Below are 24,880 nucleotides of genomic sequence, written 5' to 3' on the forward strand. Positions count from 1 at the left end.
TTTTATCACCAGTTACAGAAGTGACTCTAGCTGAAGAATGGGTCTATGTTTGCTTTGTTCTGTGTACCTCCCTCCCTTTCTGACTGTGCCAAGAAGGCACAGGCAGGTATTAAGAAACATATTAAAGCACCTTCGTGCTTGACATGCCCAGTTCAGAGTGCGTCCAAGCGAGCGATACCTCAGCAGTGGGTCCCACATCTTGGGATTTTCTTTTTTAGTGCTCTGTTTCTACAATTGGGTTCAACTGACATCTGAAACAACACCATGAACTGGATCTTCTTGGAGGGTCTCCTCAGTGGGACTAACAAGTACGCCACAAGGTTTGGTCGAATCTGGCTTGCCATTGTCTTCATCTTCAGGCTCTTGGTCTTCTTGGTGGCTTGTGAAAAGGTCTGGGGCGACGAACAAAAGGACTTTGATTGCAACACCCGCCAGCCTGGTTGTCAAAATGTCTGCTATGACCACTACTTCCCCATCTCTTACACCCGACTCTGGGCTCTCCAGCTGATCTTTGTGACTTGTCCATCCCTTCTCGTGACTCTCCACGTTTCCTACAGAAAAGACCGGGAGCGTAAGCACCGGCTAAAGTACGGAGAAGACTGCACACCTTTGTATGATAACACAGGAAAGAAACGAGGGGGTCTCTGGTGGACCTACTTTTTCAGCCTGCTGTTCAAGATAACTGTGGATGGCGTGTTTGTCTTCCTGCTGTTTTACCTCTACGAAGCTGCCTTCTTTCCTCCACTGGTGAAATGCAGAGAAGAGCCATGTCCCAATGTGGTGGACTGCTACATTGCGAGGTAAGGGATACCTTTAAGGTTCTAAATGGCCAAAAATTTCAAACGCTTAATCCTACATTATGTTTTATCTCTTACACTCTGTTTTCCAGGCCAACGGAAAAGAAGATATTTACTGTCTTTATGGTGGTGACCAGCTTTGTGTGCATTTTCCTCACTCTTTGTGAGGTGTTATATCTGTGTGGGAAGAGGTTCCGGGAATGCTGCAAAAAAGGACCTCGCTCCATGAGAGACAACTCCTTCATGATGACCAGAGTTCCTCTGAGTGGTAATGAAAACTCAGCCTACAAAGAACCGGTTCTGGAGAAGAGTGTGACCAATGGAGAACCGGGCCAGAAGGGTTCAGCCCCGCCCTACACCATAGCCTGAGCTCATTATGTCCTGAGAGACATAATGAATTTTTAAATATCAGAATCAGAATCATCAGCAAATGCTTACAAACAGATGATGTTGGTTATTTTGAAACCAATTTTACATTTTAACTATTTTATGTTTTTGTTCCCCAACATTGATGTGTTGAGCATGTATGTACTGCTATTTCAATAAACGTTTAATCTGATACTATCAAAATGATTTTTTTTTTGGATGTATATGACCATATGTCAAGACTATCTCTCCACTCTACATATTCCACATGTTCAGCAATGTACACTGAGCAAAAATATAAACGCAGCACTTTTGTTTTTGCTCCCATTTTTCATGAGCTGAACTCAAAGATCTGAAACATTTTCTACATACACAAAGGACCCATTACTATCAAATGTTGTTCACAAATCTGTGTTAGTGAGCACGTCTCCTTTGCCAAGATTATCCATCCCACCTTGCAGGTGTGGCATGTCAAGGTGCCGATTAGACAGCATGAATATTGCACAGGTGTGCCTTAGCCTGCCCACAATAGAAGGGCACTCTGAAATATGCAATTGATCACACAGCACAATGCCACAGATGTCGCAACTTTTGAGGGAGCGTGCAATTAGCATGCTGACTGCAGGACGTCTACCAGAGCTGTTGCCCGTGAAATGAATGTTCATTTCTCTGCCATAAGCCTTCTTCAAAGGTGTTTCAGAGAATTTGGCTGTACATCCAACCGGCCTCACAATCGCAGACCACGTGTAACCATTCCAGCCCAGGACCTCCACATTGAGCATGTTCAGCTCCAGGATCGTCTGAGACCAGCCACCCAGACAGCTGCAGCAAAAATCGGTTTGCATAACCAAAGAATTTCTGCACAAACTGTCAGAAACCGTCTCAGGATCAAATGACCAATGGTGGGTGGGGTTGTGGTATGGGAAAGCGTATGTTATGGAAAACGAACACAAGTGTATTTTATTGCTGGCATTTTGAATGCACAGAGATACCGTGTTGAGATCCTGAGGCCCATTGTTGTGCCATTCATCCATGACCATCACCTCATGTTAAAGCATGATAATGCACGGCCCCATATTGCAAGGATCTGTACACAATTCGTGGAAGCTGAAAACATCCCAGTTCTTGCATGGCCAGCATACTCGCCCTACATGTCACCCATTGAGCATGTTTGGGATGCTCTGGATCGACGGATATGACAGCGTGTTCCAATTCCAGCCAATATTCAGCAACTTTGCTATTGAAGAGGAATAGACCAACCTTCCACAGCCCACAATCAACAACCTGATCAACTCTATGCGATGGAGATGTGTTGCACTGCATGAGGCAAATGGTGGCCACACCAGATACAGACTGGTTTTGCCACATCTGTGGCATTGTGCTGTGTGATCAATTGCATATTTCAGAGTGGCCTTTTTATTGTGGGCAGGCTAAGGCACACCTGTGCAATATTCATGCTGTCTAATCGGCACCTTGACATACCACACCGGCGAGGTGGGATGGATAATCTCGGCAAAGGAGACGTGCTCACTAACACAGATTTAGACAGATTTGTGAACAATATTTGATAGTAATGGGTCCTTTGTGTATGTAGAAAATGTTTCAGATCTTTGAGTTCAGCTCATGGAAAATGGGAGCAAAAACAAAAGTGTGCGTTTAAATTTTTGTTCAGTGTAGATCTAGTCTTTCCCCTCAGAGAACCTGGGTTACAATGTAACCAACTGTTATGATTCTCCAATCTACATAACACAAAATTTCTGAACCTGTGCTGAATGAATTAAAGTAAACTGATTTTTTCTTTAACTACACTCAGAAAGAATTAGGCTGGACATTATAACTTCTCAACAATTTATCATTTTTTAGTTATCCACCATGGTTAGACTTTCATTTAAATTCCATCACTTTCTACAGAATGTTTTACCTGTTTGGAACATTCAACAGAAAAATCGTCACGCCAAAATATATAAAAGTTTATTTGAAATGCTGTTCTAGTTTCTGTAAACTTAGCAAGTGGCTAAACCCAACCCAAAGCTGAGACAGATCACTGGTGTTCTGGTTAAGTGCTTGAGACAAATTGCAATGCTGTAAAATGAACTAATAGAGCCAGACTGCTACTACCATTCCATAAGATCTTTTAAAGTAGTCAGCAAAACCACAATGTGATGTATCCACATGACAACTTCATGTGGTAAGTGAAGGGAGTAGCATTAAAAACAAACACTACTCCTACACTAGTTTCGCACCACCTCAGTAAAAACTACATTTGGCATTCCTTCTACGAGCGTCATATCAAAGAACAGATTTGTACTGAGTGTACTTATAAGGTGGTGACTGCTGCACTTCCTAACCTTAGAAAATCAACAAACAAATGCATATACTGTTTAGCGATATCAACTCTCCATATCTCAGGTGCATTTTAGAGTTGTTGCTCAAACAAATGTTAGGTGGTAGCCTGGTTGACTAAGCACCTACCCAAGGACATATCTTCACATCTCAACTGCCTCATGAGACTGATAAGAAACATAAGAAACTCAAATCACAGTGGACAAATACAATTTAAAATGTGCCTTATTAAGGCTAAATGATAGCGTATCACTACGTATGTGTATTTTGTAATTTTTTTGCTGCATTCATAACTTTAAGGTAGTATATTGTCCAGCACTCCGATTAGCTGGGTAGATGCCAGAAGTGGACACACCTCTAGATTATGACCAATCCGTCCAGAGGTTGAACCAATGCTACCTGTTTAACTTATTTTTTTAGGAAGTTTATTTCCCAGACTGGACGCATGAAAGACTGCGTGCAAGAACAGAAGTCATAAGGTAAGTTTCTTTTAGATACAGTCTCACATAAGTTATTTTTCATTTTAAAACTTTATTTAGAAAAAGAAATCCTTAAGTTTAATGGAAGAACTAAACGTGGAACACAGTTGAGGCAAGCTTCAGCTTAAACTCTTCTAAAGGTAGCCGAGGTAGAGAATCAAGTATCTTTTGTGCTGTCGAGGGATTTTATGTTATAAACCAGTGAGCATTTCATTAATTATTAATGGCATATTTCTTTAAAAGTGTCAAATTTTGAACATAAGTGAAAACATGCTGTGAGAAGTGGGAGAGCTTTAGGTTTCAGAGCTTCCGAGCAAAAGTTTGATCAGAAATGGGAACACCTATTTGAAAGACCCACTGTTGGGAACAGATATTCTCTGGATGATTGCATAACTTTGCCTTTATGTTTTCTTTTTTTTCCTGCCTCCCCAAATATTCACAGCTTAAAAGAAACGTATTGAAGCCTGAACTCATGGATTGGAAAGTTCTTCAGGGTTTTCTCAGCGGAGTCAACAAGTACTCCACTGCCTTCGGAAGGATCTGGTTATCAGTGGTCTTTGTTTTCCGGGTGCTGATCTTCGTGGTGGCTGCTGAGCGAGTCTGGAGCGACGAGCAGGGGCACTTCGACTGCAACACCCGTCAGCCTGGTTGCACCAACATCTGTTATAATCACTTCTTCCCCATCTCCCACATTCGCCTTTGGGCCCTCCAACTTGTTTTCATCACTTGCCCTTCATTCATGGTGGTGCTCCACGTGGCTTACCGGGAAGAACGGGAACGCAAGTACCGAGCCAAGCACGGCGAGAACACTCGGCTCTATGACAACCCGGGACAAAAGCATGGCGGCCTGTGGTGGACGTACCTGATGAGCCTCTTCATCAAAACTGGTTTCGAGATCACTTTTCTCTACTTGCTCCACTACATCTACGATAGCTTTAAGCTGCCCAGGAAGGTTCAATGCGATGTCAGCCCCTGTCCAAATCTGGTCGACTGCTACGTGTCTCGACCCACTGAGAAAACCGTTTTTTCCTACTTCATGGTGGGGGCATCCGTCCTGTGTGTGGTGCTCAACATTTGTGAGATATTCTACATGATTGCGACCAGAGTGGTGAATCGAAAACAACATGGCAGCATCAGAATTGCATCGAGAAAGGTCCGCCCTGAAGTGGACTGCGACGCCTGCAAGTCCTCTCACGCTGAATAGCTGAAGACCCTTTTGGGGAACTAAAAATCAAGAAATCTTCTCATGCCCCTTATTAATCACCTATTTTTATGCATTAAATGTTAAGTAGTTTCACCTTTGGCTTTCAAATCTTTGATATGGTGTTCTGCACATTTGAAGATCCCTTCCTAATATCATTCAAATGTAAGATTATCCACTTGACATCTGACACCTCATATCAGCTTCAACTGAACTTAAGTGTGTGTGTGTTTTGTTAACCTTCAGAAGGGATCTCTCCACGGCCCTAATGGACACGATGATAATTTAGGCCTCTGCGTGTTGTTGAAAAGCACCCATGAAAAAAGGTGAACGCATTCAGGTTTATTGTATTTACATTTATAAAGTTTCCAAAATGTAATTTAATGTAAATGTTTTAATTCCCTGTTGTGATCTTACAAATAAATGTTTGATGAAATATCAAGAACTGATTTTCACATTATGGGCTGAACATTCACAGATTTGTGACTACAGACAGTACAACACTGAGCAAAAGTGACTATTAATTTGTTTGACTTAGTCGCTCAAAGTGACAAAAATAAACATTACAACTTGTATATATTTGTAAAAATCTGTAAAATGGTCATTCAGCTTCATATTTCTTCAATAGCGTCACTGATCCACTTGGTGGCAGTCAAGCCTTATTGGCATATGAAGGGACAGAACCCATCAGTGATATCCCCAGAGTTCCGTTGTTTTGTGACTGTTTACTATTTGCAGAGGTGGGACCAAGTCATTGTTTTGCAAGTCTCAAGTAAGTCTCAAGTCTTTATCCTCAAGTCTCAAGTCAAGTCTCAAGTAATGTCAGGCAAGTCAGAGTCGAGTCTCAAGTCACTGGTGTAAAAGTCCGAGTCAAGTCACAAGTCTGAAACTTTGAATTTCAAGTCCTTTCGAGTCTTTAAAAAAAACAAACGAAAAAATAATGTTGCAGTTATATGCTAAATGTAAATATTAGACCATGTAATTTTAAAATCTGTGTTTTTCTCAACACATACAAAATAGTGAACTTAGAAAATATACACAAATTGTGAAATTGCACCTCTTTAAAATGCAGCTCAATTAAACCTAGCTCCAAGAATAATTTTCACCGACAGTTCTGAGATAAGCTGCATGTTATTCTTGGATGCGGTTGTAGGACCAGCTTTAAAATCGCATGACAAAAATATCATACACATTAAAAAAAACTGTATCACCAACGTAGCCTGGAAAACATTTGCTAGTTAGATGAAGTCAGCTATCTTATCGTAGCATATTTATATGCATATTTATAATCATACGGTTCTTGGAGTGAGTGCATACACTCATGAAGTTTAGTAACTTCCGGTCACTGCAACAAGCCCAGGTACAGTTTACCGACGGATGGGTGCAGGACCTTGAAATGCACCGTGTAGAACGAAAGACCATCGTACGTATCATAAGTTTACCAGTCTCACAAATCGTCTTCATAAATACACATTCCTTAACAGTTTATTAATAGGACCTTTGAGCTCAACGGTAATTAATTAGTAGTGGAAATAATTTCTGGTACCCATCACAGAAATGTAGCAGTGACAACAATATTGTATGCTGTAATCGTACTGGGCAATTAGTGATACAAAAAACCTGTTTTATCCTGTGAATAAAAGTATGTGTTTTTGTCAATGTACCATAATAACAGAAGCGAAACGCAATATTGTGTCAGGATAATTCACTATTTATGCACAATAAATAAAGGAGCATAGCGCGACCATTTCTGTTCAGCGCCAGACTTGCTTGTAACCTATATCACCAATTATGTTAAGAAAAATGACGCATTAACTACAACAGCAGACTGACCTTTGTGTAAATGCTTGGAGCAGACTAACCTGTGAGCTGGAGTGTTCTAGGACGTTATATTTGATCTTTGAATGGCTGCAATCCAGGACACCCGTCGCGTCTTTGTTACTTCGGAAACATGGTTTGAACAATTTCTCTTCCACGACGTAATCCGATAACAACCGATCTCTTTACCCGTCGGCTTCCCGTGGCTGTCATGCGACCGGCTATTGCAGTTAATAATACAACAGCTTCTTGACATTTTTGTGTTTCTTTTTATCGCTGTGTGACTGATTTTAATTGAAAGCCTGCGTGCGCTAGTACCGCTTGCCACGAGTTCCCAGAATCCTTTGCGGTTCTACCCGTGAATGACGTCACATTTCAATCTCTATATAATATGCATGTTAAATTTTATATTTGGGGTGAAATATCAAGTCTTTTCAAGTAAACCGGTTCAAGTCCAATTCAAGTCCCAAGTCATTGGTGTAAAAGTCCAAGTCAAGTCACAAGTCTTAGAACATTTTTTCAAGTCAAGTCTAAAGTCATAAAATTAATGACTCGAGTCTGACTCGAGTCCAAGTCATGTGACTCGAGTCCACACCTCTGACTATTTGGGCTTCTTTAAAAGATTATTTTGCTGTAGTTGCTACACATTCTTTTACTCTTGTGCAGCTTACTTATTTATTCAGACCAGCCACATATATTGAAGTTTGGACTTTTTTTTTAATGGCAACTGTCAAAAGTTACATCACAATCATTCAAATATTTTTACATTTAAAAAGAAATCTATAGGCAGTGCCCTGTCTGCATCAAGGTTAGAGAATATTATATATATAATTATTGAATTTACTTTCGAAATAAAAGCATGTATTTAAAACAATTTATTCAGGGGAGAAAATTTTTAATCCCAATTAATTTTTCCACACAAGAAAGAATCAGTTTAAAGTACTAAATTCATCGTGTCTTTTCATAATAACAAAAAAGCTTATCGACAGTTTTGAAAACTCATCAAGTATGCTCCACTTTCAGGGATCATTGTTTTATTTTGAAAAGCGTCGTGCAGGAGTGTCAGAGACTGTGACTTTCTGTCCGACGGGATTGTGGAGATCACTTTGAAGAAGAAGCGAGAGCACGCTGACACCGTCCCACCCCAGGACAGCCTGTCTTTTGAATTAAAATAATTTAAAACAAACAAACAAAAAAACCTACCGAATGGTGACCTGACAGAGATGGGCGACACAGGTAACAAACAGGAGTGTGGGGGTTTGGGGATTTAATCGCCTGTAAAGTGCTGTCAGTGTTCCAGACTTCAGTGTTTGTTTGGGTGTGGTGGTGGTGGTGTGGAACTAGTTTATCAGGTCACTTTTAATACCGCAATAACAGAGTGACTGCTTACTTTGGGCATTTTCTCTAAACGTTATCACCCTTTACTGGCAGATTCAAACAAACCCAGCACCGTGTTACATTGTCACAACTGTCATGCCTGTGCGTGGATGTTTCACGTGGCAAGAGGCGAGTAAACATTGACCAGATATTTAGTTGTGAAACTGTTGTGGCTGGAATAAAGGAATAAATATGGATCTCACTTGGATGGATCGCCGTACGAAATGTATGCGAGGACCGGTGTCACGTGACTACACAAACCCCATCAATATTTATTATATAAATTGAGATGTGATCCAGATTTCATAAGAAAGGGAGCCCTGTTCATGCAAATTTTCTACTTCATAATTTTACTTTCTACTTGAGCAGCTTTGGCAGTTCAGAATAATCCTTCTTTCTATTAAACTGGGCCTTGGAGCATCCCTTGATTTTATCCAGCATCTGTGTTAGCGCCTTTCCCCTTCCCTTAAAGCTTGCTTTCTTCTGATTGGCTGTTTCTAGTAAACAGAAGGTTTCAACAACAGGCTTTTCACAAGATGAGATTAAAGTTGATGTGCAAGCCTAAAAGTGACACAAACAGGGCGTGTGTCTTAGATGATGACATTGATGACATCACACAGAGCCAAGAGTAGATAAGCTTGTCAGGAACTGTATCTGTAGTTTCCGCTTTTGGATAAGAGGGATTATTGTGCATTACATGAAGCTAATGTGGGTTTATTGTGAGCATTGACTGGTTGAAAAGATGGGGGGGGGGAAGCATAACAGGCCAAGTGTAGATTTTTTTGTCTTGGAAATCTTTGGTCACCTCTTACACACTTGTTTGGGACAGCCTGCGCTCAGCAGCTAATTATTAACACGGCTGACATCTCCGCCGTGGTTTTGACCTGGCCCCTGTGTTTCTGATCAATACGGCGTGGATGACGTAAAGTCACCTCTCTCTGCTCTGCTGCTGTGGATCGACCTGCTTCTTTTCTCCCTCTCCCATCAGGACTGTGCTGCGACAGCCTGCAGGATCCCAAGGCCCTGATGAAGATGGGTCTGAGCGTGATTCTAGTCGGTCACGTGAACTTTCTGTTGGGAGCTCTGGTGCATGGCGTGGTGCTCAGGTACATCAGCATCAAAAACCAGGACCGTACCATGCAGTACGCCATCGCCAACGTGGTGGCCATCACATCTGGCATGCTGGTGAGCATTTTGGCACTAACAAGGATAGAGCTAGAGGACATCTCTGGGGAGGGAATTTTAGGAAATCTAATCTTTATTAATAACTGTATAAATCCCACTGTGGCTAATTTAGCTCGGAGAAGCTTGTTGTGCATAAAACACAGTAACATCCAAACAAACACGTGAGCTAAAGCATCAAAAACCTTTACTAGCAGGTAAGGTATAACGATGCCCTGAAGGTAACAAAGAGAACTGACCTGCAAGACCACATTCAAAAAGAGCCAAAACACCCCCAATCCTCCTCTCTGGAGGATTGGTTAAAAAAATGTCATCTTTGCTTCACTCCTGTGATTTTAGAACAGGTTTTAACTATTTAAAAATAAATCTTTGGCATGAATACTACTTCTACTATTATCACTAACAATAACGACAACAATAATAATAATGATAAAATATTGCCTTTTCGTTATTATTTATAGTTAGGGTTTTCCAAAATACCATATGCTACAACATGCAATATACAAACATAAACATATTCTAGTTTTTCATGCTTTCTGTTAGCTTAGTGATGCTAAAGCTTGAAAATGTGCAACAGACTGGAAAGAAGTTTGCCCTCAGACTAAAAGTTCACTCTCAGTGCTGCAGCCAGTGTAAACTTTTCAGCTGCCACTCCCATTCAGTCGGGGAATAGTCATTTGTGACTAAAGCTTTATTTGCTTGATCATACTCTGTCACCCTGAGTGTCACACATCCAAAACAGTGTGGACGAGTTAAGGTCACGTGGAGCAGTGTGCAGATAAAGATGGTGGTGAGACGCGACAGGCCGGTGCGCGGGTTTTGTAAAGCCGATGGTGATTTTGTGTGTGTGTGTGCGTGCTTGTTTGTTTTCTTTGTGCAGGGTAAGAATTCTTTTACGTGCGTACGTTTTATTAAAGTATTACCAATGTTGCCTTCCCTCGTGGTGATGACAGCACAAAAAACAATAGAATTAACTGTTTTTCAGGATTCATAAGTTATAAATCTGTAGACAAATTCACAGCTGTGAAGTAAAAATATACTTTACTGTACTTAAGAAGATTTTTCAGATGTCTTTACTTTACCTTTTCAGCTTTTTACTTGTACTCCCTACATTTTAACCAAGATATCTGCACTTTCTACTCATTACATTTTCCAAACAAGTTCTTTACTCCAGGTTTAACGCTTTTGAGGGGGCTATTATTTCCTGACATTGCTAATGTTCAAACATTAAAGTGATTGGAGGCTAAATGGGGAGAACAAGAAAAAGGACAATCAGTCCTGCTGGTGTCTCCATCACTGGTGCTTATTACAAAGAAATCTAAGAGGCAAAAAAACCCAAATATATAATCTATACACATTATATCATTTGTTGTACTATACTCAGGGGTTAAGTGGGCCGGAACAATCTGGGATGGCTTTTTTGGTGCAGATCGTCCAAAAGTTGTGATTGAAGTACTTAAACATCTAGCTAGCGCTACAGAAGAGGCGCTAGCGTAAATTAATTAACTTTTTGTTTGTTCAGGGGTTTGTTTTGGTAGCAGGTAATTTCAAATAAGTTTCTAAAAGCTCAAGAGATATCAACAAATACACTATCTATTTGTATCCAGTTGGTCACGCGTTACGTCTGTTGGCTAAAGATCCAGCTGCTGTATTTCCCAGGAAAAGAAGAGTGCTCGATAAGTTCACTCAGAGCTACCATCTGATAATCCCGTTGATCCTGCATCGTCATCGGTCCAGGATCAAGATTCCAGCTGACCAATGATGTTGTCTGAGGAGTCAGTTAGCATTAGCCAGGAAGTTAGCTAATGCTTTTAAAAACTATTGCTAGATAACCAGCATGAGTAGCGTAAATTTGGAGTAACAGCAAAGCTGATAATATTGATAATATACACATTATATAATATAACTTAATAAAGGAAACACTTGACATGCTTACATTTTTTCCAGACGAGAGTTTCTTATAAACAAAGGCTTTTTTCTTTTTCTTTTTCTCCGAATTCCAAAGTTATGACACAACGTGATCAATCAATTGCAATGTCGATCCTGGAACAACATTATTATCATAATGCATGATTAACACCAACACAGGGATATGGCCAGATACGCTCAATCAGAGATGGAGAAAGATGTAAGACAGATAAGACGGGCTTTTACGCTGCCCTCACATGCTGAATGTCACTTTGCTTCCAAATAACAGATGGTTATCGGAATTCAAATTTTAAAATGATAAGGTTTGTATTCATGTTTGTGGGAGGTTCAAAAAGCTGGTAGAAATATCCAAAGAGTTACTTTTTACTTTCTGCCTTTTCTCTCTTACTTGAGTTAATAAATTGAATCAGTACATTAACATTTACCAAAGTACTTGTTATCACAAGCATCTGTATGTCTGCTTTAGTGATGAATGTGCTCACTTTTGCCATCTCTGGACAAATATCACAGGCTTAAGTTGACTTTTCGTTTCTAATCTGCAGCTCCGGCCTTTGGTTAATTGGACTACCCCAACTCTAGTTAAAAGTTGCTGATGTCGTTCATAGGGGATTGATGTGATGTGCTCGTTACATATAAGAATGAAACAAAGTCACAATGACTCTGCTGTAAGATGTGACCACATTTTAAGACAGGGTTCACTTCTGGCCGTTCTTTGGGTTTGTGCCATAAATGATTCTCCTTGCTGCTATGAGGAAGCAATTCTGAGAATGACATGCAGCACATTTGTTTGTATGTGAAAATAGGTCAGTGTTAAAGTTCATTAAAACCATTTTTAATGTATAAAGAACTCTAGAATAATGTTTAATCTCTCTCTGAAAAATGTGGCTTGTGTAGGAATCTGAGTGGTTTTCACTTAGTTTGAGCCACTCTGTGAAAATGCTGCTCCTCAGGTCTCCTAAAAATATCTTTCAAAAATACAGAGGCACTTAAAGATGTGTTTGAATTGCTTGCAGTGCGTTCCCTGTTTTGTTTTTGGGTTTTTTTTGTTGTTGTTTTTTTTAATGTCATCTGTGTTCTTTCCGCAGGGAGTTGTTGCTGGTATTCTGGCTATCGTCCTCTCTAAAAACAAGAGTAAATCCCTGGTTAGTATCTCTGCAGTATGCTTTTTAATCTCAATATCTGGAGAGTAGGTTCCTTTCTCCTTGTGTTATCCACCTTTTCTCCTTTGCTTTTCTTATTGATCTAACATTACTGTGCCAGAGCGGTACCTTCACAGCGCTCCAGCACTCTGCTCGCCTGCTTCTGCTTTGATATTTTACAGCTTCCTCACCTTTTTCTCTCTGTCGTGACTTAAAAAAAAGCCTGCACATTGCCTCAGGTGTCTGAATTCAGCCCTGCAGAGCTGGATTTGTGTGTGTGTTTCTGTTTTTTTCCCCCCCTCTCACTCCCTGCATCTCCTCTATGTTTATTCAGTTAGCTGTCGGGCTGCTCAGACGGGACTGACGAGGCAGCTTGCTCATGAGTGAGCTGTAGCTTGATAAACCACTCCGGTTTCCTTTGTTAGCGAGTGCCTCTGTGAAGCAGGCTGTGAGGCAGCAGTTTGAGTCCATTACATCTTGTTATGTAACTCAGTCATCCACTTCAAGTGATGAGTGAACACGGGCCTTTCTTACATGTGGCTGCTGTAGGTGTTTTTTTTTTTTTTATTATTTCTTTTTACTGGCCTTATCGGGTTTTGATTTAACAGCTCAGTCATCTTCGCAAATTGACTTTAAATATCTGGGCACGCTGATTAGCTGCATCTCACCTTCTGTAAATTCGGGATAGGTTTCTCCACCCAGCGTATCATTCATTATCGTGCATCATTCATTTTTAATACAAGTATGGCTAAGGCTTGCATAATCAGTCTATTTTCTTATCTTCTTATCATGCATGGAGGCTGGAGCTTATTCCTGTTGCATTGTCCAAGAGGCGTGCTACATCCTGAATGGATTACTATTATTTTTTCTTTTTTAAAACAAATCATAAGTAGTTCCTTAGAACAGGCGATGACTGTACTTAGGAAACACCATTTGTAAAACATCAGGAAATAAACTGCAATGTTTGTGTTCATGGTTAAATTGGACTTTAGTTCCCATTTAAAATTGTTTTTAACCCAAGCTTTTTATTGTGATCAAATCAAAATTTTCATTTCAAATCTATAACCCACAGTCTACTTGTGTTTTGTGGACTTGGAGAAGGCATTCAGCCGCATCCCTCCGAGTGTCCTGTTGGGGGTGCTACAGGCTATGGGGTGTTTGCTGTAGATCTACAGCAGGAGCTTGATCGAAACTACTGACAATAACCCAGACTCGTTCCCAGTGGGTGTCGGACTTTGCTACGCCTGCCCTTTGTCACAGATTCTTTTCATTCTTTTCAGATATTATGGACATAGGTTTTAGGTGTAGCCAGGTGGCAGTAGGCTTTCACTTTAGTGGCCTCAGAATCTCATCTCTGCTTTTTGTAGATGATGTGATTCTGTTGGCATCCAGCTGTCCTCGCCAACCGGCCCTGAACAATTGGTAGAAAATGGATGGATTGCTAAGCCCCTAATCACACAGGCCTATCTTAATTGCCGACTGGTTGGTGAGTGGTTGTTGGAGGTTGTTTGTTGTGATGGGTCACAGAAGGAGTGCTGCAGCAACCCCCAACCTCTGAAACCAACACTTGGCAAAAGGAGCAACATACAAACAGGCAACCACAGCAATGTTTTTAGCAACAAAAGCAATTGCAAGGAGGTTGTCAGCACAGCTGTATAAGTTCTTACAACTAGTTTCACCTAGCAGCAGCTAACAACCTCCAGCAACCACTTGCAAACAATTTAGGGAATATAAATTTTTCCCTAGCAACTAGGGGCTAGCAGAAGACATTGCAGGTTTTTAAGCCTGTATGATTGGGGCTTTAGCAGTCGATTTCACAGCAACTGCCAGCAGCCTCTAGCAAGTACTTGCAACAGATTGGGTAACATTTTTTTTTAATAACAACCAATGGTTGCCAGGCAGTCTTTTAACGCTCTCTAATCCTGTGTGAGCCTAAGGCTGCTATCTGTAGCTTTTACTGTGCAGCCATCAACATTCAAATCATAATGTGTTTTGAGAGCCTATTATGTTATGCTACGCTACGCTATGCGACGCTATGCTAGGTTATGGCAGTGCAGTCAGGACAAGCAAGGCGAGAGAACATGTCCAAGCAGAGAAAAACCGATTTCTTTTGGGGTTTTGGTTTAGTTTTTTTTTTTTTTTTGTAATTTAGGGTTGTTGTTTTTTTGTGTGTTGAGGGAGCTCAACTCTTTGAAGACAGAAACACAATATTCAGACACAGGAGTTCTTTTGACAAGAACACTTATCTTGGTATATGAAATCTGATAGGCTGCATAATGACAAATTGCGATAAATGGAGGGACACAACAATTTAAAGTCTACTTAATCAAAAGCATGGTTAAAGTCCAGCCATCCATCCATTTTCCTCTGCTTATCCAATTAAGGGTCACGGAGGCAGCTGGATCATATCATAGAGGCAGAGGACGCCAGTCCACCACAGAGCTAACAAAGAGAGACAGACAACCATTCATACTCACATTCATACCTATGGTCAATTTACCTAACCCCATTTGTGTGTTTGGACTGTGGGAGGAAGCCAGTATAACTGGAGAGCCCACAGACACAGGGAGAACATGCAAACTCCACACTGCACCCCCTTGTTGAAGTGAGGTTGTTAAATATCAAACTGTTTTGTTTGTTTTTGTCGAGTTAGTCTTGCTGTTCTTTGCATATTTCCTTATGAGCATCAGTCAAAATCCTGCTCCTGCTTTTGCTTGCTTTACTATCCTAACTAACCCTGTTTGTATTGCAAACTTCTTGTTGTGGGTGGGGAGGATGAGGAGTCTATGGCAGTGAATCAGCACGCACAGTAGCAGGAGTGGAACCAGAATCATTAATACACCTGTGCTTTTGTTGCTCTGACATGTCAGAGCGGCTGCTGTGAATAATCTCAGCTCTACTAATGTTTGTTTCTCTTTTGCTGTCTTTTTCTTTTCTTTTTTTTTTTAAAGTCTATTTCCAGCCGGAGATGCCCCAGTTTCCCAGCTGGGAGAATTTTTCTTTCCTGATCATCTAAGTTGTGCTTCTCTCTTCCTTTCCCCTAGACGTGGTCTCTCTTCACAGTGAGTCTGGTTGCGTCTTTCACGGCAGCGGCTTCAGCCATTGGCCTTTTTGTATCCGTGGTGAGGGCCATTGTTCACGGTGGGCGGAGCTTCATGACTTTCTGCCGCTTCCCTGACGCCACCGGCTACTCCAGCGTCACCAACGAGTGTCCCTTTGACCCCACACGCATCTACGTGAGTGCATTAGTGTGCGCGCCACAGATGCTGAGATCAAGGCGTGACCTGTGACCTTTTCTGCAGCAGATGGCTCTTTGAACAGCTGACTGTTGTGACATAATCACAACAGAGGCTGTGCATCATGGTGGCAGCATTCCTTTTTGTACTGTGTGTGTGTGTGTGTGTGTGTGTGTGTGTGTGTGTGTGTACATAAGGGTGTGGGAGAAGGAGTGGGAGGCTGGGTGTCTGTCTTCTCTGTCACTCAGGCTGTCGCGCTTGTGCGGCTGACGGACTGGTGGCACAAACGCTGACCTGACCCCGTCAGCTAGCTCCGGGCTGCGTCCAGACACCGTTACGCTGTCAGACGCACTAAGCCTCACGGAAACATCCACACATCAGCAACACTTTGGCGTTTTAACACCCAATGTAGTTGACAATTTGTTGCATCAGTCACCTTCATCTTAGAGTGGATTTATTCTTGGCACGGGGGGTTAATGGCACAGCTGCTGCACGCGGTGTAGGTTATCATTTGTAAGTAGCACAGACACGGCCCTGGGCAGACAGTCCCCACCGCCACCGTGTTTGTATTCTTTCAGTCAATTGTGTGGCTCAGTGAGTGGGAGGGCTTCACTTGTCTAAATATTGAAAAGGAGACTGCCATCGTGCAGTCGTGTCTGCAGTGCAGATCGTCACTCATCATGATAGAGAGCGGTAATCACAGGGTAGCATGTTATGCCTCGTTTCTACATTGTTTCTCTGGGTGAACAGATATGTTTCCGTTTGAATCAATACATCTGTGTAAGTCATTTAACCATGATTGTAACCGCCTGTGGATCGTGCTTTTATTTACTTTATTTAGTGCCCTACACCGGATGATTGGGATGAGAACAGGGCAAATCATCCTGAAGATCACAAAAGACAGTTAAAGCAACGACTACCTCAGACGTACTACCTTAAAACCCTGACATTCAAGCTGCTTTAAATAACACAGGTGTTTTCACATTATAGTATAGCTGAAGAAGCCAAAAATGCACTAGTGCTGCTTGTTATTCCATTACAGTGGTCCCTCGCTATAACGGTTCACTTTTCATTCAGCTTGTCAACTTTACATAAATCTTCCATCGCTAGCAGCGTGAGTCTGAAGTGCTGTACAGTATGTAAGTTTTCTCCCCGACAAACACAACAATGTCGATGAAATGATTTGCACCGTCAAAGGAAACCATGGGTGCCTTTGGTTTCATTCTATAATACTGAACTTATTTTTCTACGAAGGTTTGAACTTTGAGAGAAAAGTGTGAAAATGTTCATGCCTGTCTGAGAAAAGTGTATAAAGTGTGCAGTGAGGGATTTTACAGCCTTAAAACATCTATAATAAATGTAAAAAATAATATAAGGTTGGCTACTTTGCCGATTTCACCTATCACCGGTTATTTTTAGAAAGTAACTCCTGCGATAAACGAGGGACCACTGTATATACAGAATTATTTTGTTCAATATTGAGATTACAATTGCTCATAGACCTAAAAATAATTAATAACAAGTACATTTATTAGAATTTAAGTAAAGAGAAGAAACTTGTCTTGTTAATTATGTGGATTTCTTCGTGTTTTATTTAGAATTCCTCTGAATATATAAATCAGTGTGAACCTGCCACAGTCTGACAGGACGTGAACGGGAGTGGTAGAAGGAAATGAAGCTAAAAGGAAAAGTGGGGGAATTATTGCAAACCTGAGTACATAATGTAAAGCGTAATAATAGGATTCCTATTGAAGCTCCTGGCACAGTTTTTGTGCTGATGTTAATGCCAGAGGAAGATTGTGGTTACGGAGTCTGTATTTAGTATTTAGCGACCCTCGCTCTCCATCTTTGTCTGCTGACACTTTGCGGCTGCATTGCTGTGCAATCATACCACTTACAGGTGATCCTGAAATATCTAGGAGGGAAGACAAATTCTCCAGCTGCAGCAGTGCCATCCTATTACAGTACCATTCTCTGACCTCTTTAGAACGACCCTCAAAGACTTGGAAAGACAGACTGCATGACTGGGTGCTTGGTTTTATTCCCCGGTGGCAATGCGACTAAAAACACCTGAATTCAAATCTTAAGAGGTGTGGCTCAATACTTTTGTTAATATAGTAAGTAGCTACCATCAAAGCTTATTAAAAAGAGAGAAAATGGGTTCAATAAGTCAACAGAGAGCTGTGAAACAAAACTTGAGCAATACTTATCTGAAATTTAGACAAGTTGTAAGATTTAAACCCAAGTTCTTCTGCTTTCTTTCTGGAATGAGGGTTGGATTATCATCTTTGGTGTGTTTCTTCCTCATTTTACAGCCACATAAAGTTTGTGATGGACCAAATTTAAGCTGGACCCCAGAGCATCAAGTTTTGTCTTAGTCTATTGAGACTGCAGACCATGCTGTTCACTCAGTGCTGTGTATTAGCTAGCGGCCTCCAATATGGCTGCCGGAGGGTACATTACATCACCTGAGAGTGTATTTTGGACTTTTCTGGCACACATGCATGCTTAGAAGCAGTAATGATGGTTATGCAAGCCTTATGTTCTGTGCTTCCTGCATATTTCATCATGATTTACAAAGAGAGCTCCAAATTTCGAGCGGTGCACTTTTTTATTCTCTTTGTAGTCTGCGAGTCAGTGTGCCCAACAACAAAAGGCATCTCTATTTCTTTGAATTCCCTCTGTAGCATTTCATGCTGATACTCTGCTCTGCATATTTTATCCAGCCTCTCCTGTGCAAACTGAAATTCCCACAGCAGGGCTGCAAACCAGAAGTTTTTTGGTTTGCAGCCCTGCTGTGCAATCTGAGAACACGTTCACTTCTGTATCACATTATTATCTATACAGTTTCCCCATTTTATGTGAGACTGCAGAGCACCTTTACAGATATTGTTCTCTGAATGGTCCAGCTGGTGTTTCCCCCCAGCTCATCTTCACCTTCTCCCTCCCCAGAGTACGACTCTGATCCTTTGGGTGCCTTTAATCGTGACTTGTCTCATCCAGCTGGTGTTTTGTGCCCGCTGCCTTGCTGTCTGCATTTCCTTTCTGGGTCTGCCTTGCTGTCCTACCAGGAAGAGACCCAGAGGCAGATCGGTGAGATTTTGACTCGGGCATCTATTGAACTCTACTGGCAGTCTGTGCACTATAACTAAAGCCATTTTTTGGTGTCTCTGTAGATTAACGCTGTGGTGCCAATCGAGAAAGGTGCTTCTCCTCACTATTCTAGACCTCCAAGTAGCTACAATGAACCTGCCCCTGGGCATACAGAGCCTCCAAGAACCTACAGCCAACCACCAAGAACCTACAGCCAACCACCAAGAAGGAGCACAGCAACTCCACAACGCCAGCACCGAACTCCCACCCCTCCACAGTATCTTCCTCGTCAGGACCACAGTCTTCCTCCCTCGGAGAGGCAACCTCTTCGCCAGCCACACAGAGTGAGATCAGACAGAGAAAGGCAAGTAACAAGAGCTGGAAGCCAGCAAATGGCGACGGAGCAACACCGGCTCTTGCAAAGGGGTGCGCTGGAAAGGTCCAGCTTCTGGATATAGCGTTATTTAACGCAGCAGATCTACTCGAAGAGCCAGAAAAAGTCTTATGAGGTTCCAGCTACAGTACTTGGAGTCAAACTTCATGCTCATAACCTGTCAGTACTTTAAAGCTCTGGCCTCAGATGAAGATGTTTCTTTAAGAGGAAGTGATCTATGAATATTCTGAGGCCCAGATTATTTCCCAGTTATGGGAATTTGTCAGTTCTCATTCTTGTCATCGTGTTGAACAAAATATGCACATCAGGAGGAGAGATGCTGCAAAGAGAGGACACAGTGCCGGGTCTGAATGGGATTATGAGAAATAGCTGGTCAGTTTGTTGTCAAGGGTTGGATGAATGATCCGATGTCGCTGTGATGTCAGCTGTTCGGACCTGTTTAAAACTCGATTCACACTTTCCCATTATAAAGCCATGAGGCAGGGCTAATCTGGAAGTTAGCGCTCTCCAACACTGAAATCTCTACCACAATTCAAAGCTCAGTATTTCACACACGCCAAAATGTGACCACAAAATGTTTTCATTTTGGGGTTTTTTGGTGGGTTCTTTTGCACAATGCCAACAGAATTGGAAGAACAAGATGAAAATATTCTTTATTCTGACTTTGTTGGGATGTAAATGAGCTGCTCTCCTGGTGTTACAATGCTTTTCCTCTTTTTTGTTGAGGATAGAGTCTCAGGTTTGCCTAACAGGGTATGAGATGCATTTTGTTTTCTTCTTTTAGCTCAAGTCAAATTAGCACTGCACATGTTGTTTTTTTATTTCTTAAGTAAATAAAGTTTTTATTCAAGAAACCACACCATTGTTATGTGTTTTGTTTCTGAACTTTGGCACCAAAACATTTTTAGCACATGGTAACCCCAGCAGCTCGTGAGTGACCTGACAGGTAGGACTGGTTATGCATGACTTTTAGCCAGGTTGGTACAAACCATCTGCAGGTGCACGTCAAGAAGTGCCTGGAATATATGGAATATATATATGTCATGTTTTAATTATATTACAGTTCAGCTGTCAGATCAGACACGATCTGCTCAAACATAAGGCTTGGGGACCAGAATTGGGCCACCACAGACTCCCAATTCGGTCGACTGGGCTGCTTAGAAAAAAAGGAGAGAAAGGAATAAATGTTGGATTTTCTTTTTTTTTTGTACAATGGGTCTGCAAAAAAAGGCTATTTTATGTGAATTAACAAAAATCTTTCTGCTCCATAATTAGAGGACCGTCTGGGCAATGACCTACTTTTTTCTGCTGATTTTTTTCCCCTTGTAATTTAAGCCCAAAGATTAATGCTAGCAGATGTTTTTCTTTAAAACTGCATTCTACATTTCTATATCATGTAGACAAAATGAGACATAATGTTAAAATTGAGCGTCTTATTCCTATATTAAGATAATTAAATGTTTTAATATGATAACAATGTCAGTGGTTTACAACTCTAAGCAGTTTCACAGAGTTTCATTGGTTTGATCCAGTTAAGACAAAAGCAGACTGTATGTCGACCCCTGTTTTAACGTTTTCCACACGTATCCAAAATGACCACAAATGAGGACGCAGTGCACACGTGCAGCTTAGAAACACATATATTTCGATTTCAGGTTCAACAGAATAAACATGACATCCTCAGATGAGGTTTTCATGCAACAGAAAAGTAGGAAGGAAGAAAGGAGGTTCGTATTTATCCAACACAAAGTACCAGTTTATCAGAGGCAGTGAGAATAGAAAAGGATTACACTGTAATAGATCAGAGAGTAGCAACTGTTGTTCTTTATCCTACCAGCAGAAGGCAGTGATACTAAAGGATCCCCAAAGCAGAGGTGCGGCTGGTTAGGAAGCTCCTGTGCGAGTGTTTGGTACTAGTTAAATGTCACATAGATGCAGCAGCACCAGGACGACTCTCAGCCCCCACTGCTACAGTAGTATTCAGTAAGTTAGCTAAATTCTGGCTAATGATGTCAAGATAAAATTGAAAGGAGACAACGTGTTGGCGTTCTGTCTGCAGAACACACCATTGAAACTAATATTACAGGCCAGAGGTGCCATGCTAACTTTGAATTAACAATAATCCTGATATTTAAAAATAAAATATCAATGTTGTTTGAGTATTTATGAATTCATGACTACATTCCTACCTCCCCCCTGCTGTGTTCATTAAAGAAGACAAAAAATTTGACCGAGAGCATTATTTTCTATAACTATTGAAATACCGTTAACGTGATTTTGTGTTTTGCTCATCACGACACCCATGATGACAAAATCCATCATGACAAACTGATATCCTTGAGTCCAACTTCCTTATGCGCCATATCCACACATTTTCTGTTAGCTTTGTCCCATTGCTTCAATTTGAGTGTGTGTGTTTTACCTTGAAAACACAAGAGGGCAATAGTGATCTGACTATCGGGGCATTTAAGGCGTGATAAAGGAGAATGGTGCTGGCCGTGCTGCAACCAGTGACTATGTTTATTTCAGGTTCAGGTCTTCTTCACAACTGCATCTGGTCTTTTTAAAACCTCAACAACGCACAATACTTATTTGTCACTGATACAGGAGACAAGTTTATAATTTTAAATTTTTTAAAATATATTCAACATTCTTTCTGCTCTATAAATAAGATCAAACAGATCCAAATTAGAACACATTTCCGGACTCGCTGCAATCTTGTGAAACACGTCCCTTCATCTAACTGCTCTGCAAGCAGACTAATCCAGGAGGTTAAAAAATAATAATAATAAAAAAATCATTAAGCTAGAGAGTGATGAACAAGCCCTTAGTGAGTTCTCGGTCTGTCAGAGGAAAAGAGAGCGCGGGGGTAGGAGGCCCGTGCTGTCCCAGAGCAAGACAAATATCGAATCATTTCTGCCTGGGGTCCATGCTGAGGAGGCTGAAGAGCTACAAAAAGTTACCGCTGTGCGTAAACTGTGTCTGTGGATTCTGTCGTCGCCGGGTTCGAAGGATCATGCAGTAGTATAGCGAACGGTTACAGCTATCTTAAGTTTACTGCTCATCGTTAAAGAACTTTAAAATACTTACAAATTAAGAAACAACACAACAAGATAATACTGTAAAAGTTAGCCTCAAGCATACAGTGTGTGTGTCCACATGCACGCACACGCATTCAGACCCAAATGCACAGCCATACTTTATATAAACAAATGGCGGCTCGACTGATATGTGCTACTGGTGTCATTGATCAAATGCAACAAATGGGATCCCGTTATTTTACAGGAATTCCTCCGCTCGAGTCCACAAAGAGGTCAATCTTGACTAGTTTTGTCTCTCTCTCTCTCTCTCTGTCACTGTAAACTGGAATTTGATCATCTCGATATTATCAAAGTAAAAGCGCAATAATGAGAATAAAAACTGAATAAATAAACCATGAAGGAAGAAAACAGTATGTACAAAAGGAAAATAAAAAGCATTTTAAATTAAAAAAAAAATAAAATAAAAGAAATCTGATGTACAAGCCCCGCCCCCATCCCACCCCCTTAAACTGCCCATTCAGATGGACCACCAGGAAGCTACGCTACATAATACTGCCTTTCAATGGCAAAGAGTGTGCGCCCCTATATGAAGACAGATGCACTTTATCTTATGATATACAGGCGTACAGTATATACATGATGTACATCTACATGTGCATATGTGTAGGAGTAGGAACTGATTCCTCTCCCTGCGGAAAAAAGAAAAAAACAAACAAACATCCACACGCCGTCACAAGCTCCTTGGAAATCCAACGCTCCAGAGAGAGAGAGACAGATATTATGGAACATTAGCAGGCGTCTCTGTCAGTCATACCTAGTCCCTTCATTCTCCCAAACATAAACGTAAAATGACAGTGACGACTTTCCTTATCCTCCTCTATCATCCTTGCACACAGTAACAACAACAACAGAAAGATATCAGAGACGAGAACCATCATGCATTGATTTGATTGACTGTTTCAATAGAGCAACAGAGCAAAGTTGTGGATAAAAAAAAAGAAGGTTGCAGTAGGGACAGTTTTAGAACTGGGAGGCCGAGCTGGGGTCACACTGGAGTAGCCTAACGATGGAGGGGTCACTTTTGGCACCTTTGATAAACTCCTCCAGGGATAGCTTGCCTGCAGGAGAGACAGGGAGAGAAGAAGAACAAAAACAAAAGAAATGCTGTTATTAATTTGTGGAGATATTTTGAAGATGAATGTGTGTAATATGCAGAGATGGGCAGTAATGCGTTACTTGTAACGCGTTACTGTAATCCAATTACTTTTTTCAAGTAACGAGTAAAGTAAGGGATTACTATTGCAAAAACGATAATTAGATTACCTTTACTTTCCCGTAGGAACGCTGCGTTACTAAAACCGTGGTTTTTTTGCGAGAATGTCTCATGACAGTGACGTAAGCAAGTGCGACGTTCGTGACAACAGCTGTGTGCAGATCAACAATGGATCATATATCGAGTGCGGGAGAGAGTATGAGCGTGCAGCTTTTTAAGCGTGGAAGTACTGACCTTACTTTAAGTTTGATTCCATAAAAAGTGACAAAAATATTAGAATCCGTTGTGCGTGGGAAGAAAACTTCTTTTTACAGCGAAAAAAACCCCCTAAACCTCCAAGCAAGCACCGAGTGCGCTACGACGTAATGGGAAATTCGCAGAGAAACTCGCGGATTCTTCCACTGACCGCTGCGGCACACCTGCACCAGGGTAAACCTCCGCCTACCCTACTCCTGCTTTACAGGTGAAAATAGAGCAACAGGACCGCTAGTCTTTGACTTTATTTATTTCCTGCTGTGTTTTACTTGCATCTATTTGAAAGACTGAGTGTAAACACAAAAAAATATTTTATTTTATATGCTGGAATGTGCAGAAAATAGGTTTAAATATTAAACAAATTTCTTCCAGTCAGAGAATGTTGCATATAATTTAATATTTGCTTGATGCATAAAGTTAAAAGATTAAAACTGATAAAACAAGTTTTAAAAAGAGACTTTTCCATTTGATTACATTTTGTATGATGGATTATGTAGAAAAAGTAGAATTGGGCTGAAAGATCTATTGCTTTATCACCTATTCAGGTTGTAAATCGTGTTTTTAAAAAGTAACTAAGTAACTAAGTAATTAATTACTTTTGAAAATAAGTAATCAGTAAAGTAACGGGATTACTTTTTTGGGGAAGTAATCAGTAATTAGTAACTGATTACTTTTTTCAAGTAACTTGACCAACACTGGTAATATGCTGAAAAAGAGTGAGCAAGGGAAGTATGATTAAGAAGTATCAGCTTCTGTACCTACACTGTTACTATAACTAATGTTCTGATAAAGAGGTGTGTCAGCCTCAACAAAGTCATGTCCACAAATATTTGCTTGTTCTACACAATACTACAGCTGGTGACTAGTTGATAGTGCACATTCCAAACTAACCTACTAATGTATTCAACGCCCTCCTCAAATATACAAGTGGGAAAAATGGTATTTCCGTGTGAAATG

General features: G+C 40.9%; 4 protein-coding genes across 5 annotated transcripts in view; 3 read left to right on the forward strand and 1 right to left on the reverse strand.

The window, feature by feature from the left end:
• Nucleotides 1-243: 243 nt before the first annotated feature.
• LOC309698304 (gap junction beta-4 protein-like) lies at nt 244-1,166 on the forward strand (the record flags this gene model as incomplete). The annotated part of the gene is made up of 2 exons (XM_082520638.1): nt 244-800; nt 890-1,166. Exons 1-2 carry the CDS (start codon nt 265-267, stop codon nt 1,164-1,166), a joined length of 813 nt encoding a protein of 270 aa, XP_082376764.1. The 5' UTR covers nt 244-264.
• Nucleotides 1,167-4,457: 3,291 nt separating this feature from the next.
• Nucleotides 4,458-5,244, forward strand: LOC309698430 (gap junction beta-3 protein-like; the record flags this gene model as incomplete). The annotated part of the gene is made up of 1 exon (XM_082520869.1): nt 4,458-5,244. The coding sequence occupies one exon, from the start codon at nt 4,458-4,460 to the stop codon at nt 5,187-5,189; it is 732 nt and encodes a 243-aa protein (XP_082376995.1). The 3' UTR covers nt 5,190-5,244.
• A 2,786-nt stretch (nt 5,245-8,030) lies between these two features.
• Nucleotides 8,031-20,196, forward strand: LOC309699599 (transmembrane protein 54-like). The gene is made up of 6 exons (XM_082522691.1): nt 8,031-8,240; nt 9,370-9,566; nt 12,578-12,634; nt 15,676-15,867; nt 18,820-18,960; nt 19,044-20,196. The coding sequence occupies exons 1-6, from the start codon at nt 8,228-8,230 to the stop codon at nt 19,416-19,418; spliced, it is 975 nt and encodes a 324-aa protein (XP_082378817.1). The 5' UTR covers nt 8,031-8,227; the 3' UTR covers nt 19,419-20,196.
• Nucleotides 20,197-20,978: 782 nt separating this feature from the next.
• The window catches only part of LOC309698898 (hippocalcin-like protein 1), a 53,116-nt gene continuing 49,214 nt past the window's right edge, over nt 20,979-24,880 (reverse strand). For both annotated transcript variants that reach the window (XM_082521647.1, XM_082521648.1), the window contains one exon: nt 20,979-23,513. In XM_082521647.1, coding sequence (XP_082377773.1) covers nt 23,416-23,513 — 98 coding nt within the window. In that variant the 3' untranslated portion in view covers nt 20,979-23,415. The remainder of the gene's footprint in view (nt 23,514-24,880) is intronic.

The sequence above is a fragment of the Aulonocara stuartgranti genome (genome assembly GCF_965226115.1).
Source record: "Aulonocara stuartgranti genome assembly, chromosome: 22".
NCBI lineage: Eukaryota > Metazoa > Chordata > Actinopteri > Cichliformes > Cichlidae > Aulonocara > Aulonocara stuartgranti.